The 21,804-nt window shown below is 31.0% G+C and overlaps 3 protein-coding genes across 4 annotated transcripts in view; 2 read left to right on the top strand and 1 right to left on the bottom strand.

The window, feature by feature from the left end:
• Positions 1–3,666: 3,666 nt before the first annotated feature.
• Positions 3,667–6,313, top strand: LOC112589425 (uncharacterized). The gene is made up of 5 exons (XM_025302608.1): positions 3,667–3,729; positions 3,924–4,326; positions 4,578–4,692; positions 5,434–5,609; positions 5,986–6,313. Exons 2-5 carry the CDS (start codon positions 4,224–4,226, stop codon positions 6,051–6,053), a joined length of 462 nt encoding a protein of 153 aa, XP_025158393.1. The 5' UTR covers positions 3,667–3,729; positions 3,924–4,223; the 3' UTR covers positions 6,054–6,313.
• Positions 6,314–7,058: 745 nt separating this feature from the next.
• Positions 7,059–8,718, bottom strand: LOC112589423 (putative nuclease HARBI1). Of its 2 annotated transcripts, XM_025302607.1 has the most exons (5): positions 8,462–8,718; positions 8,252–8,394; positions 7,981–8,146; positions 7,315–7,720; positions 7,059–7,182 (listed from the first exon to the last, which is right to left on the bottom strand). In XM_025302607.1, exons 1-5 carry the CDS (start codon positions 8,633–8,635, stop codon positions 7,076–7,078), a joined length of 996 nt encoding a protein of 331 aa, XP_025158392.1. In that variant the 5' UTR covers positions 8,636–8,718; the 3' UTR covers positions 7,059–7,075. The 2 variants fall into 2 exon arrangements, with proteins under 2 accessions (XP_025158392.1, XP_025158391.1); XM_025302606.1 differs by having other exon boundaries at positions 7,059–7,720.
• A 2,827-nt stretch (positions 8,719–11,545) lies between these two features.
• Positions 11,546–21,804, top strand: part of LOC105182985 (SEC14-like protein 2) — a 342,399-nt gene continuing 332,140 nt past the window's right edge. Inside the window, exons 1-2 of the mRNA XM_025302604.1 lie at positions 11,546–12,049; positions 13,607–13,791. Coding sequence (XP_025158389.1) covers positions 13,741–13,791 — 51 coding nt within the window. The 5' untranslated portion in view covers positions 11,546–12,049; positions 13,607–13,740. The remainder of the gene's footprint in view (positions 12,050–13,606; positions 13,792–21,804) is intronic.

The raw sequence follows: 21,804 nt of genomic DNA, 5'->3' as shown, positions 1-21,804 counted from the left end.
TTAATTATAAAAACATTAAAAATTTTCTGAAAATAAGTGTACAAATACAAACTGTGTACAAATACCTAAAAATGCGACGATTGTAGAATGTTTATTCAGTTTTTCTTTGAGTTCTCTGTTATGTTGCTCTGATATATTATTAGTTTTATGTAATTGTTTATATACACAGAATGACTCGGGTTTACAACCGTTATGTTCTTTTATAATAATTAAGAAATGGCTCAATATATTTGCAATTGGCAAAAATGATTGCTGAAATTGTATTGAAGCCTTCCTCTATTAAAAGTTTAGGCAACAAAGCTAAAGATATTAATAATTTAATTACACCATATCCTATTTCTTCATTATTATTTTTGTCCTTTAATATTCTATGCTTTATTGCATTATGTACTAACACCTGTAATAAGGAAGCAATATAAAGAAAAGTGATGTACATTTCATGTTTATTATTATGTGTTGTTATTTTTTATTACCTGGCTATAATGAAAAAAGCAGCCAATTACTTTAACACCAGAAAAAACAATTTTTAATGCGTTTCGTTCCGCTCTTTCAAAATCACACACACACACACACACACACACGCACACGTACACGCAAACGCACACGCACACACACGCGCACACAACTTATGTAAATACAATATTTATTATTTTTTTCTCTTGTTCACTTTGTATGCTCACTTATTATTTTATTACTTATATTTTCACTTATTTATCTCACTTATTACGTATTTTAGGTTTCCATTTACTTGTCATTTTTGCTTAATTTTATTTTAATGAAATACTACAATATATTTTATATTTACGTTTTTATATATAATAGTTGTACAGTATTATTTACACGTGCGCACACCTGTCAAAAGGTTTACGCAAACTAATAGACTTACTACTTCAACAGTAGTACTAATCTACAGAAACTAAAGTTATATCATGCAGAGATTTTCGTTGGTACCAACGTTATCCCCTCCACTTTTCGGGGAACTGTCGCCTTACCCACCATCATACCTGCCTCTGAGTGTACACTTCTTTTTCTTTTTCTATAGCAGCGAGCATAAATGCCATTGGCCGGTTATAGACGACATATAACTTTAATCGTAATTAGCTGATCCTTTAGCTCATATTTCTTGCTTCTTCGCTTGTTAAGCCCTAAACACAATGCCAGGCAACAGGCAATAAGAATAAAAATAGACCAATCACAATCGACTATTACAAGAATAATCTATTGTGATTGGTCTATTTTTATTCTTATTGCCTGTTGCCTGACATTGTGTTTAGGGCTTTACCTGGCAATGTGCTCGGAACTTTACCGGAAGCGGACCCAAACATGGCGGAACCAATCAAAACGCTGACATACGGTGTCCGTACTCTTCCTTGAGGTACACTACGTTCCCCTTCTCATAAGAGATGAGTTTGAATCCCCTGAGCAGGGCTGTTAAACTCCCATGTATATTTAGCGTCCAACGTTTGTGGCGCTCTCTGAAATGGGACATTTCTTCGGTGGTACTAAAATTCAATATGGCGTCATGTGTCAATATGTGTGTATGTATAGCTGTCTATGCCACATATTAACACGTATATGCGTGTAGTATATATAGGAAATACGAGGAATATTAGTGCGAAGTAAAAATGCAGAAAATAATGTGTATTCTGTGAAATGTATATATTTGACGAAAAAAATGTAAATATGTATACATAAAGAAAATATTAATACCTTAAACAAAAATATAAGGACAATAATTTGTTAATAATACTAAATTTTATAATAATATTAAAAGAAATTTGTAATAAAACTGTATATTATCTCTGTCCCTAAAATGGTTGTAGCATACTCATAACTTTTTCTCCTCAGGTCCCTCCACTGGCTCCATTTTCAAATTCTTGAACCATTGTAGCCTACGTTCAGCATTTCGTTGGAATTTATGCGATGGTGCTGTCTTCCCTGTCGAATATCTTGGTACAACATATTCGTACCATCTTGATCCCGCTATTATGAGACCTATAAAAAAAATAAACCTGTATTTAGTTAAATAGATATTTACATCATCAGTATATAATATTACAGTATCATACATACTCAAATAGAACAAGTTGTTTGTCGCTAACAGGGAAAAGATTTTGGTGGTTCTTGAGTAACTGTTTCTTCTTGTTTTTCTTCTTCTCTTGTTGAAGTCTTCTTGTAGTCCTTCTGCAAGAGAGAGAGAGAGAGAGAGAGGAGAGAGAGAGAGAGAGAGGGAGAGAGAGAGAGAGAGTACATAAATATCTTCATAAATTATATATATATATATATATATATATATATATAGAGTAGATTCCATGAATAAATTTTAGCTATCTGTGCCTGCATGCAGCTCATGTTCAAGAAGTAACCAGCTAATATAACATGATTTAACATTACGTTCAAGGATAGTCATAACATATTCTTCTTGTTTTTAGTCATCAATTTGCTGAAATAGCTTGTTCACAAGGTGTATTAAATTTTTTAGCAGCAGATTAACAGCAGAAACTAAGCACAAACTTGATGTAGGCATGCATCGCTAAGAATTTCTACAATCTTTATCAAACTTGCTCTTGTTATGTTAGCATATTGCAAAGCTTACTTTTATTTTTTACTTATTAGTCTCTGTTAGTAAAAAGTGGATAATTATACTAATGCATAATATTTATATATAAATACAATACAATATATAAAAACAAAACTTGCACTTTGGTTGTCGTTACTGGCAGTAATACTAAAAGTTTTTCCTTCTCGCACCTGCTTCTTCTCGTGCTTCTTCCTCGTAACACCTCTTCTTCGTAACACTTTTTTTTTCTTATTGAAGGCTTAGCTTAAAGGATTAAAGCATTAAAGCGAACGCAACGTAGCAATATGGCGGCCACAAATTAGTTCCGATTTCTCAGATGTCCCATCTCAGAGAGCGCTGCTAACGCTAATCATTTTCGCTCCATAAAGGCTCGTCTACATTAGCTGTAAGAGTAAAGCTAAGACTCCATGCATGCGGTGAGCTCCGGCAAACGGCTGCGATGACCAATCAGGAGGGAGGCGCAAGTCCAGTTGCGGCAAGCTCCGGCATGCGTCTGTCTCCTGATTGGTCATCGCAGCATTTGCCGCAGCTCACCGCATGCATGGAGTCTTAGCTTACCTCTACCCCTGTAACCCCTGACATCTGAAGGCATGTTTGGTATATTGAAAATTGCAGTTTGACGGAATATACGGACGTGGACAATTTTTTTTCGGGGACGCCGTTTGCATCGTCATAAAGTTCAAATCTTCCCCTTCAATTTGAACAAAAAAATGGAGTCGCTACAATTTTTTCGCAAAGTTACAGCCCTTCAAAAATATCGTTTTTGGCCTTCGGGCCAAGTGTGCATGCATGTGTGTCTGTGTTCGTGACAGAAGATATAAGGACCCCGTGGTTCGTCACTTCCACAGAAATTATTGACTGTGGAAATGACGAACATTACATCGGGCTCCTTATCTCTTCTGTCACGGACACACACACATGCGTGCACACTTGGCTCGAAGGCCAAAAACACCGATATTTTTGAAGGACTGTAACTTTGCGAAAAAAATTGTAGCGACTCCATTTTTTTGTTCAAATTGAAGGGGAATATTTGAACTTTATGACGATGCAAACGGCGTCCCTGAAAAAAAATTGTCCACGTCCGTGTATTCCGTCAAACTTTGCAATTTTCAGTATACCAAACATGCTCTCATATGTCAGGGATAAAGGTACATCGCATGAAAAAAATGGAGATACATTCTTAAAGTAGAGACTTCAAGCTTCATTTTGAAAAAAAAAATCAGTCTACAATAATTTTTCGTGAAATGATCGCCAGTCAAAGTTAGCCAATTTTCGGCAATAAATTATCTATGCCATCATTCTTTTGAGCAGTGTATAACAGTAATTTTGGATACTTTTATAGACCCACTCTTAGGCAGAAAGGTAGAAAAAAATATGAGTGGATGGAAAAAGAAACTAAAAGTCAATACTATTCTTACAATTTTTCACCATCCCAAAAATAAGGACATTCTAATAGCGTTTTTCATTGGGATGCACTGAGTGCGCATTAGGAACTCGTGGAGTTTAGACGACACTACCCGAGTTTACCGACAGTGCAAGTTTTTTTGCACGCCCAATGAAACACTTATGACTTGATGAGTGCGCATAAGAACCGATTCGCCTCGGATTGAAAGAAAATATATGCATTAACGTAAACTTCACTATGGAACAATCAGAAGAATTAAGCATTTCTTTCAAAGTCAATAATGACATGCTCTCGTTAAAACTTCTATCAAGTGAAACAGAGTTATACAATAAATTAATGAGTAAGTATAGAATTATATAGGACTTGCATGATTTTGGATTTTGAGGTTATTCCCGTAGTATAAATAAATTGTCGGCAAAGACATATGTACTTATGTACATAATAGTTTTTGGATATTGTCTACTCGAAAAACTTGAATGCATATATAACCCCTTGTAAAGCTTGTAAAACACAATTCATTTGATATTCAAAAATATATACATAAAAGAATATTAACTGAATATTATTGATTCTTGTGTCAATTAATTTCAGATGACGATACCTACAGCATACAATATATAAAACTTGTGATTAAAAATGGATTGTGTGTTCTATATGGAAGCGAAAATCAGAAAATTGAAGAAATATCTCGAGTGATTGAAGATGAGTAAGTAAAATTTTTTTGAGATGTATTAATTGCAAGCTATCGAAATCTTCCGAAAAAGCACATTAAGAAGTTAAGAGCAAAGTTTATTTTATAAAATATAATTACCATTTTATTTTACAAGTTTACTTTAAAAAAATAAGTAAGTTTACTTTAGGGTAAACAGGAACTCTTCAGTTTCTTACATACATATATTAATTCCAAGCAATCTTGTTTTTCATTATTTCTTCAAAGAATCAAAGTTCTACAGAATTCAAATGTACACAACAGAAAAAAAATTAAAAAAAAAATAAAGGGTAAGTCAGAGGACCTCTGCAACGAACTTTGACAAATTGTTTGGAAGATCATTCTGAGTAAAAAATGTTATATGGACACAGGTCCTATTCTTAATATTTACATAGTTACAGAAGTTGTAAAATTTAGGTGACATGTACAGTTATGAAATGAATTATGCATTTATTTCTTCAAGTATCCTTGCGGACAGTTTACAAGAGTTGTTCAATGTGTTTATTCTGAATCTGATTACTTTTATTACCATTTGTGTATTATTATACACCATCGTAGCAGTGATTGTCAAATTCTGTCGAACATTTGAGGTCTGTAAATATTAAGAATAGGATCTATGTTCATATGACATTTTTTAATCAGAATGACTTTCCAAACAATCTGCCTAAGTTTGTTGCAGAGGATCCTTACTCACCCTGTATATGGCAGTGTAAAATGTCAATATATTTTGTATTACAGAGAACAATTGATATTCCACGCGAATATTCAAGGTGATAATCGCAGCAATGAAGATCAGCTATCGGAGTATAATAAAGAAAATGAAGCACTCATGTTTGAATCCTTTGAATCACAGGAGTATGATCAGAATGAATCACAATCGCAGGAGTACGATAAAAAAGAAAAGAAGAGTAGCGGTAAATCTGTTTTAATAAAGCATTTACGACTATTCATAGCACTATGATAATGTACTATAAAATTTGTAAAATATGGTATTTGTTATATTCGAGCAGAAAATTAATACGATACGAAACGAAGAATGATACGTTAATAAATATAATCTAAATATATTATTAACAAATAAAATACATATAATATATATGTATAATAGAATATATATAAATATAATATAAATGAAATAAATATAATATGAAAAATGTAATATAAAATATAAAAGATTTTTTAAAATCTTTGACTTCACAAAATTTTTACATTATTGTAATACCTACTAATAGGTCTACTGGTGCTATAATGTAGACTATTGTATTAATCATTAAACAACGTGATTTTCAGATTACTGGAGCAATTCAGGAACATCGTTTCTTCTCGATAAATATGAAATATATATGTCAGTCCCATGAAAAAATTCAAAACTAAAAAATTGATGTGGGCGCAAATTTCAAAAGATATGCTGACGATGTTGGACGTATTAAAAACTCCTCTTCAAGTTGAAAATCGGTATAAAACCGTTCTCAAAAGGAAAAAAAAAGCAGTTGAGAACAACTCTAAATCAGGCAGCTCTAGAGAGGATGTACCATTCGAAGAAGAATTACGTAAAATTGTTCATTCGGACGATAGTATTGAGCCCGAGGTGTTGCGAAATGCAAGGAGCGTTAAATATCCTAAATTGAATACAAGAATGTCGGAAGAAATCTGCAATGATAGTGCCTCTACACATTCTACTGATAGCTCATCACCGAAGACAAAAAAATCGAAACCAAGTGATACTGATAAAAGGATGGAATACTGGAAAAATAAAGAAGCGGCAAAAGAAAGACGTCACCAAGAAAAGTTGAATTTAATACGGGAGTTGTTCGCCAAATAAAAGTAGCGGGAACTAAAGTAAGATGATACAGAAACAAGCAAGTATTAAAAAAAACCAAAGAAAGACTAATGTAAAATCAGCCTGAACCATATGTTAATATGAAAGTTCCTAACTAAAACGTTGGATGTGATATATAATTTTAATTATTTTTTTTTTTCTTATAATTTTGTACGTTTACTAATTGTATGTCTTTGTTTTTAATATTACTGATTTTTAATATTAGCGTATGCATATTTTTCTTTACAAAAGATATAGTACTGCTCAGACTATTAAGTATGAACCAGTATAAAGTAAACTTATTGTGTTATTTAATTTTAAAACAGTGTTATTTAATTTTACAATCAAACTTTTTGAAAAAGCGTGTATGTTAAAAAATTACATGTTTATGAAATAAATAAGAGATATAATATATGAATTTTGAAAAAATAATCAATATGTACGTGTTATAAAAAAAATATGCTTTGTTTTTATACGTTTTGTTTTTTATTGGAAAGTATGTACTTATTTGCCACAGGACAAATAAACGTTTGATAATTTCATATTGTATTGATTTTTATTTCATGGAAAAAGTACATTCATCAATTGGTTTCTTTTTACTTCCCCTAATCTTCGTAATAGAGCTTCTTGTTGACCTCTGCCTTCATTATTATAATCTTCATTGTTTTCTATAACAATATCGACATCAAAGTTATCGTTGTTGTCTATGCATAAGTTATGCAAAACGCAACATGATGTAATAAATTTTGATATTTTATCAACAGTATGTAGATCTACTTCGATTAATTGTCGAAAACGACCTTTCAACAGTCCAAACGCATTCTCGATCAATACTCGAGTCGCAGATAGCATTTTATTAAATTGTTTATCCTTTGCAGACAGATTTCCGTAGTCTTTAAATGGTATAATAAGCCATTCTCTTATTGGATACGCTCCATCGCCTAGGATGTGATATTTTCCGGCTTCACATATTCCTGGCAACTCGTCGCATATATCTGATAATTTGAGTACGCGCGCATCGTGAATTTTCGACGGGATTCCTGTAAATGTATCTATAAATCTCTTTCGAGCATCACATATGCCCTGCAATGTTATCGAAGGGATGTCATGTCTATTTACATATGTCGATTTTATTTTGTGGGCTGGCGTTCGGACTTTAATGAAAGTCCCATCAATGCAGCCAAGAACTTTCGGAAATCCTGCAATCTTCAATTTTATATACATATTCATTAAATAACTCATTAGAAAAACATACATAAAATACAATAAAGCTGAAACTAGTAGCAAATTCGCATAAGCACTGTTTAGAACTAAAGAATAATAGAAAAATGTTTAGCATTAAATAATTAATTAACAAGAAATTGACATTTATTAAATAATAATTAAAAACTACTGCTTTCATAATTCAGCTATGAATCGGCTGCTAGCTTTAGCTTCATTAAAATACATTAATTAAATATACATACTTGAAGGAATTCGTTTGCAGTATTTTCTTTGTCAGAAAATTTGATGACGTTTCCAGCTATATCGCATAGAAAATCCATCATTCTTTTATTTTGTCGAAAAATCGTTGTAGCGCATATTCCAAATCTTTGTGCAACATCTCTTAAGCACACTTTATTTCCTGCAAACCTATACAAAGTAATATTTTTTGAAATCTTTTTAATATTATATATATATATATATAATATGAGTGGTGGATGAATTAAAAACTATACATGTATATGTAAAACTTACCACAAAAAAGATAAAACGTGTGATTCAGCAGAGGACGGTTTAATACCTTCGTGGCTTGTATCATCAGAATAGAACGTCGAATTTTCAAAATTATTTATAATATCATATGCTGTTGCCCTCGAAACTCGAAAATGGGATTTGAACTACAACAAAAATAAAAATTACTTTCTACTTTTATTTTCACAAGCTAAATTATAACAATAAACTTACGTCGTGATCGGAATATTGATGTGCTATTTGCAAAAAGTTTTTCATTTTAGGAACAATTCGCCTCGGATTTCGAAGAAAATACTCATCTTCATCACTGCTGGATGAAAATGAAAGGAAATCCGAAATTATCACATACGTTTGTTCATTTAAAATATCTCTGTTCTGCGCCGCCATGTTTTGCACTCAACCGACACCATCTCTTCGAGCTCGTGCCGAATTTGTGCACGAAAATGCAAAACCTCGACACTACATTTTCCAATAAAACACGACGCATGATTTTAATGTGCACTGAAATTCCCAATGAAACACATCGTCCACGACTAGTGCGCATTGAGTGGGCACTCATTTTCCCAATGAAAAACGCTATAACTGTAGAAAGAAATGCACATATATGTATTGATTTTAACTGCAATTTTTAAGTGTTATTGTAAAGTGATTTTTAAGTTATAAATTTATAAATTCATGATGGAAATACCGCACAATTCACTAATGATGTTCTTATTGAGATTCCTCCAATATCTTCATCAAAACAACTTCTTACAGACAATACAAATGCAGTGGATGATGGTCGCAGAAAAGTATAATAGATGAAGTAGATATTTGAACAGATGACTTAATAATGCTTATAGGTGATTACAACACTATAAAAGAATTGAAGAGAAAAGTAGATGAAGCAAATAAAGAACTTGAGAAAATACCATCATCTGTAAGAATGAGAAGACAAACAAAATTCTTTTGTGGTATCTACAATTGAGAAATTTTATTAAATAGTACAATAAACAAAGTTTTTCTTTGGTAGCACATTTATTATATCAAGCATTTCATAAAGATCAAAATAGAGTATTCTTCAATTGCATTAGAAAAAAATAGATACAGGAGAAAAATCGTGAAAGATATTTCTGAGAATAGAGTTTTTAAAATCAGTAATTGATCTATTTTGTAATATTTAGATCAGACAAGAGGAAATGCTTAATTATAAATTATTTTGAATATATTATGTTATTATTGCAAGATATAGCTTGTATTAAATTAGATAGAAACAAATAAAATAAAGTGAATCAATGTTTGATGTTTTTGTCTAAATAATAAAAAAAGTATATCGTTTTAATATAAACGTAAATGTTCTTATATATATATATATATATTTAAAAAGTATAATAATAGCATATGTTGAAAATAATACAATAATCAACTTAGAACCGGTATCATCTACCTTATTGATATAATGAACAATAACAAATCAGTATAACCTCTAGCATTAAAATTTTTAGTCAGAGTTTATATTATAGCAAATATTAATACAAACAGTAAGTTAGATTGAAAAGAAACAATACAAAACAGTTCATAATAATGACGAAAAAATTTATGCTTTTTTTTATCAAAAATTTACATTGTTTTGCAAATATTTGAATTCAGAATATTACTTATAATATTCGATAAATAGATACAACATTGCTGACACAAGTTTCTACATTCTAAAACTGTATAAAAAACGATATACTACAAAATATATTGTAAGGAAATATAACAAATCGTTGTACTATCATTATTTCTACATACTAATTGTTTCTACATACTAATCATTAATGTGAAATATTATTAAATTACTCTGAAATATTAACTCTTATTTTAATAACCGTTAAGTACTTAGAAGCATTACTGATTAGTAATCAAGTTTGTGAATAACAGTAATATTTTTTTGTAATAGTCTTTATTATCACCTTAAACACTGAAATACCTGTGTTATTCACGAGTTTAGGAATTGAATCACCAAGGATTACTAACAACAGTACATTTAATATAAAAAATAAGTGATTAATCACCAACTTATCAATATTCAATTTCTATAATTTCTTTATAATATATTTTGTAATATATCGTTTTTATACAGTTTTAGAATGTAGAAACTTGTTTCAGCAATGTTGTATCTATTTATCGAATATTATAAAGGCAACCAACAATTACTCAAATTAAAGGAAGAATTAGCGAAAAAACATCCATTAATAGTATCAAAACGTTATCATGTTGCAAAACAATCAATTGTTTTGCAACATGATAACATTAGATCGCTACTCAATACCATATTAGATCTAAATTGGTCCTTCCTCATTCTGCTTACTTTCCAGATGCAATGCCTTGGAACTATCACTTGTTTCGTTCCATGCAACATAGCCTTAAAGGATAGTGCTTCCAGAATGCTGATAAAATGAACAATCATTGATAACTTCTTTTATTCTAGGAGATAACTTCTTTTATTCTTTTATTCTAAGAGTCATCATTCTATTGTCATTTAACTCTTGTTAGAAAAATGACAGAAGATCGTAAAAGTTAGCGGCAATTATTTGGATTAAAAATTTGTTGTAATTTTATTTGAATTAATATTTTTAAACATAAAATTCGCAGAACTTAAAGATTTAATATAATATTTTTTAATATTAATGTTAGGACTTTAAAATCTTAAAACAGAAAAAGAAAAATATTTAAATTTGTAACAGAGTTATAATTGATTAAATATAAAAGCACCGAATTAATTTGTACATCTAATTAATATATGTTCAAATGTTTTGAACATATTCGCGAAAAAATGTATTTTCTTAAAATAAATAAAATATTTCGAAGTTACTAATTCTTTTCTTAATGTAGAATAATTTGAAAAGAATTGACATTAATTTCTTTTCTTTCTGATATCCTCTCTCCCTGCCGTCTATTTTATTCTCTTTTTCTTACTTTTTTACTCTACTAATATTAGAAGTTAATTCCAATAATATGATTATTACACTACATGTTTATATTATACATGTAAACAATAAACTTTGTTATATAAATTAAGTTTTATTATTACTTTACTTTTCACACACGCGCGCGCGCGCACACATACACGTGCATGCATGAGTGTGCGTAAAGCAATATTAAACAGGAAAAATATCAATAAAACGAAGGAAGATAAAAGTAAAATGTTTTCATATGACTTAAAGGGGAAACATTAAGGTTATGTATCTATTTTATTGAAATTTCAACAAAGAAATAGTGACGATAAGTATGCGTTCTTTTTGTGAAAGGAAACGGAGCAGCTACTTACGGAGTGCCACTTATTGAGCTCTGATATTACAGTTCTATATTGTAGTCAAAGCAGGTATATTTGCGCTGTAGAATAAATTTCATGACAAACTGTACAAGTAGTAATATTCGCATAGTAATGTCGAAATATACTAGCGTCTGTACTCATACGAAAGTCAGAAACATTGGGTCTACAAGTAGAAATCGAGATGATGACGACAACTACATTGGACAGTGTTGGAAATAGCGATGGTGGAGTTTAGTGATTGGTAGAACTTGGCCCCTGCCAAGAGAACGATAGTACCACTCCTCTCATACCGCTTACCCCGCGACAATACGTCTATCTCACCTTCGTAGAGAACGCGCAGTTGTGATGGGCTCGGGTGAATGCGGCCACCTGTTGCACCAGTGTGTAGTCGACGCCGGATTGCGATCGTGAATCAATCTCAAATAGCTCCGTTCGGTATGGATCATTTGTCAAATGAATTATAAGATTGATGTGAAGCGATTTCAAGATTACGATATTCTAAGGTAATTCTTTATTTAGTACGTTCTTTTAATTATTTTAAGTTTCACGTTAACTGTTTTTTCTTATATCATGCTTCGAACACAGTAATCGCTAAGAATGCACATACAGTGAATGGCAATACGAATAATAAAACTATACGAAAGACATTCGAAAGAAATGGACATGTTCAAAGAATATTTGAGAAAAAGATATCTGAAATGTTAGAATAGAAATGATAAAATGTTTAATATTTTGCAACAATCAAAAATTGAAATTCTAACAATTAAAATACGAAATAACATTTTGTTTGATAAGAACGTTTAAAAATTTTGAATATTTTTAAAATGTCTTATAACATAATATTTTTAAAATTTTTTTAACATAGAGAAAATATGTGTGACATTGAAAATTGTAGCGGTAATGATGACTCAATGGTAATTGACTCGTACAGTTACATTGAATCAACATTTATTATATCTATATATACGATATCGTAAAAAATAGTTCTTTCGTTTCTTTTCTTTTTGTTATTCATATATTATGCTTTGTGTAAAATGCAAATATAAAAAACAAATAGCACCGAGTTAATAAAATTTAGTTATGGTTTAGTAATATGCGGTTTCGTAATGTTCATGAATTTTATAATCAGCTTATAATTCTAGGATAGCCACGGATTATGATATTATAATTTATCGCGATCATAGTTTTGAAACATAAAATATACAGTTAATTAAATCAGAAACAGTATAAACGATATAAATGGTAGATTGAACATTACCCTACATAATAATTCTTCTTAGTATATATTCTGTGGGACGACACCACTATCTAGTATATTTAAATAATTAAAATATAGTTAAACAATATAGTTAAATAAAGTTAATGTAATATGTATAAAAAGAAGCGTATATAATTTCCTTTCAGTTTCAATGTCGATCTTACTGACGTTCGTTGAAAAATAAAGTGGATAGAAAATAATTAATATACAGATATAATGTAAAAAGGAAGATACTCGAGACATCAATTTTCCTTGATCTTTGATCATGATCGATAAATTTATCCAGTATTATCATGTTATCTAATACACTTGTATATATTATATATTCTATCGATGAAAATAATCTAATTATTTTGCAAAAGCAAATGGATATGAGACGTACATTAAATTTCAATAAATTATTATTCAATAAATTATTATTCATTAAATTATTATAACTTAGTCGTACTTGTTAATTACAACTATTTAAGCGTCCTAATTGCTTCTTCGTCTCATTTGGATATAATATATAATGTAATGCGTTATGATATCAAACTCTCAATGATAAGTAATCAATAGTTATCATGTATCAATATATATATATCTAAATAGTTTATAAACATTTGCAGAGACTAGTAATAAATTTTGACATAGTAAACTTTAAGCTTTTATTGAAGTTTAATGTATACAGGAAGGTACATGCATTATTTATAAAACAAAAAGGCATTAAAAATTGCATATTGCGATTGTTACTTAAATATTAAAACATATTAAAATTAGATATATTAACGGTATAAATTGTATCATATTTTTAATTTTACAGCTGCTTAAAGAAACTGCTTCATTGCTTAATTGTGAAAATTCTGCAGAAACGAAGGAATTGTTTATCGTTAAGCTACAACTAAAAAAAACATTAGACTCAAGAAAAAAATTGTTGACGGTGTCTGAACAGTAAGAATGTCAGCCTCATTGAAATTGGCGGACGATCAGCGATTCGCATTAATGAAAGTAAGTTCTTAATTGGAAAATAATTTGTCTTAAAAAGTTTGAAAGTTAACACGGAAAAAGAATACACGAATTAATTATTAATTAATAACTAAGAATTGATTTAATAATTTTTGGGACAATGATGAAAATCCAAATAATTATTATTATAAATCCAAATTAATTTTAACTTTTAAGGACTTCATGAAAGTTAACATTTTCTATTTCTACATGATAAATATTAATGACACATTTATATGTGGTCATAATTATATCATAATTATTACTTTTGCATTCTTGTCAAAGTAATCTGAGATATAAAAAATTTTGTTTCTTGAATCTTATTTAAAAATAAGAAGTACACACACACACATGCATACATACACACACACATACACATATATATATTTTTTTTATGATGATAATACATATTTACTATATGGATATAATATAATGTGCTAATATTTGTAGAATTATTTTTAGGAGGTAAGAACTTTATACAAAGATTCTCTTTTTAAAGTCATTGCATTTAACAAACAAAAAATTCTAATGCCTCAAATTACCGACAAGAATGCAAAATGAATATGTTTGCAGTTAATGCAAATCACACATTGTGTTAGTAGTGCAACGTACCATCGTGGTATTTGTCACTTTTATGAATTTTTAAATGTACTCGTTTTGTTCAGTGAAAGAATTTGCTTACCTAATAGAAAAAATTCTCTCACTAAAAGAGATGAATGCGTTCCGAAATTCATACAAAATATAACAAACAATTTTTCTATCTACTATTATTCATGGATATAACAATTTAATGATACATTATACTTACGTATGCAACTATGAAAAATTAGAGTCCATCAAATATTTGATAACGCAATGTTGAAAAATTATACATAAGCATATATAAAAATTGATGATATTCATGATCAGCCATATATTAATCGTATAAAAATAGCTTTATATGATAGCGAATGTAAGTTAATGTAAAATACTGTTACGTGCCACCGACTCGCGTGTGCTGGGTTCACGAAAATAATTTCGACTCGTTTAGAAATAACTATTTACTATTTAATTACAATATTAAAAATTGGAACACGTTACAAATAATTCACGAACTCTAGTCTTCGCATAACCATCCTCGACCGCTGTCACTATCCGACTTTCTCAGCTGTTGTTGTTTTTTTGTTATCGATTTTTCGTCGTCCAGACAATCATCATTCAGTTCATATCAAAATCGATATCAGATACTCGCGGATGATGCTACAAACCTAATGGCTCGGACACAACAGTACATTAACTATGAATGTTGAATTTTGACCATTGAATCAATATAAATTTATACATTTATACAAAGATAAAAAACAAGTTTTCTAAACATGATATTACTAGTATCACATTAGCCAATTTTGACATACAATTGCATATATTATGTGAAGCGTATTTAACGAATATTTAATTGTTATCATGCTAAATAAAATATGATCGTTAATGAAACATTGAATTTGAGGAGAACTTTTATCGAAGTGGGGATATATGAATTCTATGTTTGGATATGTGAATTCTATGTTTACATAGATTTTATATAATAGTGAATGTGATGTTTCCGATAGTCACATTCTTTTCAAAATATGCTTTTGACATTTTTTTCTGATATATTTAGTCAATCCATCGTTATAAAAAGTGCTTCAAATTAAAGAAAATTTTATCGAGAAGTGTAAAAGAAGTATTATTTCGAGGAGAATATTGTATAATATATGCACTTCCCTTACGAAAAAAATACCCAAATATTGAGTATCTACACTCAATTATTCGAATTTAATCTCAAATATAAATATATACACTCCAATTTGAATATATATACTCACATTTGAGGGTGAATTCGAACAATTGAGTATAAATACTCAATATTCGAGTGTTTTTTTCCGTAAGAGTTTCTTCATAAGTGTGAAGGATTTTTTTAGAGGTGAGAGAAGATAAACCTTAGTTTTTAGAAAGGAATAATATAGTTGTGTGTGTGGGTGAGTGTGTGCGCGTGTGCGCGTGCGCGCGTGCGTGCGTGCGCGATCGGTCTTGCCCTAACTTTCAAGCCTCATAATTCGGAAAGTATTCAATGAAACGTAACTTTATTATAGTGTTTGGAAAGCTCTCGAGATAAGCTGTAAGAATATGTAATAAAAAATAGGGGTTTCCATTTAAAAAAACATTAATGATCTTGACCTGATTTTGACAAGGTTACTCAAGGTCGAGTTCACATTTCCATCATATGCTCCCCTTCAAGCCATGCAACTTTCGTTTAAAAAATATTTCAATAAAATTATCGATTCGCGAGATAATCGACCATATCATTTAAAATGAAACACCCTGTATATATAAGGGTGAGGAAAAATACCGGGACCCTGAAATATATTGAAAAATATAATTTTTATGAAAAAATGCTTAAAACAGCTTTTTAATGAAACATTTCGTGATCAAGATACTGCCATTTCAAAATCTATTGTTGAGAGAAGAATAAAGCGTTTTGAGGAAACTGGCAGTGTGAAAAATCGTGCAATATCAGGTAGACGTGCATCAGCAACAAATCCAGAAAAATCATTAGATGTTTTACAATCCTTCATAAAAAACCTGCATGATTCTACGCGCAAAGTAGGATAGTAAAATGATCTAGATAAAAAATCTGTGCTTAAAATATTAGAACTTAATCAATTTCATCCTTATAAAGTCCACCTCGTGCAAGAGCTAAGTTATGATGATTTTGATAGGCGTATTGAATTTTCTGAGTTGATGATGGAAAGAATAGATGAAGATCCCAACTATCTGTCAAATATAGTCTTTTCAGAGGAAGCAACATTTCAGTTAAATGACTATGTTAATCGACACAATTGTAAATTCTGGTCAGATACAAATCCTAACTGGATTTAAGAAGCACATACGTAATATCCACAAAAATTAAATGTTTGAGCATTTTGAATAACGTTCTCATAGGTCTATTCTTTGTCGTGGAGGGAATGTCGGCGCAGTTCCTCCGACTCCCCCACTCCGGCCCGCCTGGTAGGCATCCCGGGGGGTTTTAGCCGGTATGAGTCCGGCATAACCCCGCCTCCCCCCCAAGAGGGGCGGGATATCCATGAGGATTTCTCCCCCGTTAACAAAAAAAGGGTCTATTCTTTATTGAAGGCAATTTAACAGCGATAAAATATGAGAATATGCTAAGAAATGAAATAGTTCCAGCGATACAAGCAATCATGGGTGACGACTTCAAGAATACATGGTTTCAGCAAGATGGTGCTGCGCCACATTACGGGAGGGATGTCTATAATCATAGGCGCTGACTTAGGGAGGGCAGAGCACTTTTGACCCTCCCAATAATTTTATTGGAGGGGCGATGCCCCACCAATAATTTTACCCTCTTTACTGGTTATTTAACAACCACAAATAATACAAATGAAACAATATTACGCATGCCTTACTCTATTCAGAGTTGAGCTGTTACTGCTTGTCAATGCGCGGGCTCAATTTCCCAGCAATGTGTACAAGGTTGAGTGAGAGAAAGAAGGACGGCATGATATTTTCTTTTAATTCAAAATGTCCTAATTGATAAGTTAACTTTTAACATCCTATATAACCTACATCTTTCTAAATACTTTCACCCCTCCCCCTGGTGATGTAAGGACTAAAAAAAAGGTTATAACTTCTTGCCCCCCCAATATTTTTCCCAAGTCGGCGCCCCTGTCCGTAATTATCTGAATACAGTATTTCCTCAGCGATGGATAGGCAGAAGAGAACCTGTAGAATGGCCTCCTCGATCGCCAGATTTGTCACCTCTTGATTACTTTCTGTGAGGCTATTTAAAAGACAGAATTTATAAAACGAATCCACAAAATCTGGATGATTTACGAAATCGGATTCTTGATGAAGCTGAACTATTGAACTATTGAATTTGATGAAGATCAACTATTATTCCTATTGATTACATTCAAAATGCCGTTTCATCCTTTTACGATAAGATAGCTTTTTGTCAAACTGTTGATGGTCGACATTTTGAACAATTGCTATAAATCTTTCCAGTCTTGCCTTAGTTGGCTGGACAGTCTTGCCTTAGCTGACTGAACAATCTCGCTTTAATTGACTGGACAATTGGCGACCTCGCCTTTATGAGCTAGACATCTTACCATAAAAAGCTCGATAACTTCGAAATGACTTAGTTAAAGTGAGTAAGTTTTGAAAAGATCTGAGGAAGTGCTACAAGAACTTATCTTGTATTGCAATAACTTGCAAAATATTTAACGAAAAACCATTAAGTTATAATGTTTTGGAAAGCCCTCGAAATAAACTACAAGAATATATAATGAAAAATAGGAAGTTTCATTTAAGAAATTTAAGATGACTTTCATGTGACCTTGACAATGTTAATCAAGGTCATACTGATATTGCTATGTAATGCGTTACTTGAAACCCTACAACTTTTGTCTGAAATATTTTTGATAAAAGTTTATTATATTATATTTTTTGATATATTAATTAATTATATTTTTTATATATTTCGGGATCCCGGTATTTTTTCGTCACCCTATATATATATTAACTTAATTGGGGAAAAAAATATTATCTTACTGAATAAAAGACAATAGTTTAAGACCATATTTCAATAAATACACATATATACAGGGTGACTCATTTAAATTTATCCACTCAAATACCATTCAAATAAAAATATAAATGATACAAAAAAAACGTTTCAGGCAAAAATTGTTTGGTTTGAAGAACATAAGACAGCGATATCATTTTGTTTAAATATGGCACTATTTTCTATATATTCATTGATCATCACTTTTCTTAAATGGAAACTTTTTACCTAATATTTTTTAGGATATTCAAGAAAAATTTGGTAACTTTTTCAATATTTAGCTTACGATATCTCGGTAATTATTTGTCAAAAGAAAAAATGATACTAGATTTTTTTACTGTTTTAGTTTTAAGAATATATTATTATATATTATAATAGTGCCCTAACTTTTATTAACTTTTTGGAAATTTCGAAATTATCAAACAATCAAAAGTTAGGGCATCATTATAACAGTATATTCTCGAAACTATATAGAGTAAAAAAATATCACTTTTTCTTCTAATAAATAGTTACCGAGATATCGTAAACTAAATATTGTAGGTTACCAAATTTTCCTTAAATGTCTTAAAAATGATGAATTAAGTAAATAAAAAAATGTTTCAGACAAAAGTTGTCCAAATTAATTAGTAGAAAAAAATGATGTAATAAAAAAATAGATGTTCCCATTTTTCCAAGAAAAGTGATGATCAATGAATATCTTGAAAGTGATGCCATATGTGAACAAAATGGTATCGTCTTATATTCCTTTTAAATCAAATAATTTTTATTTGAAACGTTTTTCTGTATCTTTTATATTTTTTGAGATATTTTAGTGGACAAATTAAAATTAAATTGAAATGAGTCAGTATACAGGGTGTCCCGTTTTAATAGTGCACCCCGATTATCATTGCAGAAAGTGCTCAGATGGAAAAATGTTTTAGACAAAAGTTGTATGGTTTCGAGGGAGACATAAGATAGTGCCATTAGTGTGACCTTGAATAGTTGCTTGAAGGTCAGGTGAAGATCACTTTTAATTTCTTAAATGGAACCACCCTCTTTTCATGACACATTTTTCTAGCTTACAGAGCTTTCAAAAACCTATAATAAAATATCTTTTTGTTAAATACTTTTTAACTTATAAGGCAAGATCGGGCCAGCCGGTCAAGGCAAGATCGGTAAACGACCCAGTCAATGCAAGATCGATAAACGACTCAAAAATCCAGAAAACGATGGAGAAAATTTTATGTTAAAAACGTATCGTTCTTAAGATTTCTATTCCGCTCACGCTATAGACAATTGTCAGTGTCGTCGCGCAGTTTCTGATCTAAACAAACAGTGGAAATTTATTCATTGTAAGAAAAACAGTCAAATGCATATTATTATTTACTAACTTTTTCTTGTTAAGATAGAAACTTTATACTTTTGCGAAGTTTTTGTTTCCTTATTATAATTGTTTTGTTTTTTTATTATAATTATGGCCGATTATTCACCAAATGAAATTGTGGATATGATTTGTACATTCGGTGAGGCTAGAAATAATTACTTGGCAGCAGAAAGATTTTATGCTGAAAAATTCCTAGACAAACGCCATCCTGATATGAGGGCGTCTAAATAGGAGAAATAATAAAGAAACTTTGCGACAAAGCTGAACAGGGCATTCTTAAACGAATATGTCGAAAATCGGGCCCTAACGAGGTCACATCATTGATTGTTATAGGTGCCGTTGTTTTTAATCCTTAAATCTTTATGAGACAAATTGAGAAGCAACACGGTATACCCAAATTAACAGCCAATCGTGTGCTCAAGGCCGACAAGTTCTATCCATACCATATCCACCTAATCCAACAATTAGAAGAGAGGGACTTTCAACGCCGTATACATTTTTGTAACTGGGCTCAAGATCAAATCCGAGCAAACCCCCAGTCCATAGTTAATATCCTCTTTTCTGATGAAGCTACGATCTGCAACAGAGGCGGTGTTAATTTACATAACTGTCATTATTATTCAGATGTGAATCCACATTGGCAAAGGAGCAGAGAGTTCCAAAGTTTCTTCGGAACAACCTACGACTGTAGAAAATATGAAATATCGTATCAGAGAAGCATGCAGAAATATTAATGCAGGTGTTCTTCAAAAAGTTAGGGACGATTTTCGACATAGACTGGAGCTATGCATACAAGTAAATGGCCAGGTTTTCGAACACCTGACGTAATTAACACGTTAAGCGCCAGGTTAGTCATCGGTGACTGACACTGAACTTTTCGTTCGGACCGCGTCAGTCACCGGTGACTGACAGTATAAAATACGATATAAAACTAAAAAAATTACATTCTAAATAAATTTTAAGTAATTTCAGGATCGTATCATGAATGCACCTAAATATTTCTTACCAAAAAATTTTAATGGGTTTTATTAAAACACGGTAAACATAAAAACGGTTATCTATCCTTTGCAGATATTACAAAATGTGGCAACTTGCTTAGTCAATTTTCTGGCCATTTCTCTACTAAATTGTGCCTCATTTTCTTCGTAGCATAGTTTACAATATCTTCGCATTTTAGAGACTTTTCCAGGTTTTTTTTTTGGAGATTGTCACGGTTTTTTAGAAGTATTTTCAGTACTGCTAGATGGAATGTCTTCGTCCTGTCAATTTGTGAGATGCGCAGCTAATTTCTTCCGAAATTCAGTGATACAGATATTTTTCTTGGTGATATTTTTATATAAAATGTAAGCATTCAGAATTGAAGTATTCAGTAAGAGCTCAAAGGCTAGCTTTCTGTACCATTTCATAGATTTTCGTAGTGGATTATTATAGGCATTCATTTGGTCGGATATGTCGACATCTGCCTTTCTTCTGTTATAGTCGACTACAATTTATGGTTTCAAGTTGTGTTTTGATCGACTTTCAACATTCACCATTTTTGATGAATGTTTTGTTGACAGAAGTAGGATATCCCGCTTATCTTTCCATTTTAAAATGGTTACTCCCTTCTTATTCTCCTTTGCGATAATTTCTCCCCGTTTTAACTTATTACTTGCTGCGGATTTCCCCGTCGATTTAAACGTAATGTTCCCACTAAATGAATATTTTTATCAATTAACTTGTCCGCCAATTCTAAACTCGTATACCAATTGTCGGTATACAGCATGTGTTCTTTATTGAATAACCCTCTACAAAGAGACATTACGATTTTAGTGGGCGTAGTGTTTTCCTTTTTCAGAGTTTTCCCTGTATATACACGAAGGGCATACGTGTAACCAGATCCGCAACACAACTTAAATATTTTAATTCCATATTTGTGGCGCTTTTGTTTTAAATATAATCTAAATACAATGCGGTCACGAAACGGAACCAACGATTCATCAATACATATATCTTCTGTTGGATTGTACTATTTTTTAAAATTTACTCCCAAAGTGTCTATAAGTGGTTG

The sequence above is a fragment of the Harpegnathos saltator genome, unplaced genomic scaffold (genome assembly GCF_003227715.2).
Source record: "Harpegnathos saltator strain DR-91 unplaced genomic scaffold, Hsal_v8.6 scaffold505, whole genome shotgun sequence".
Taxonomy (NCBI): Eukaryota; Metazoa; Arthropoda; class Insecta; order Hymenoptera; family Formicidae; genus Harpegnathos; species Harpegnathos saltator.
Note: the sequence above shows the minus strand (reverse complement) of the source record. Positions and strands in the feature narration are given on the sequence as shown.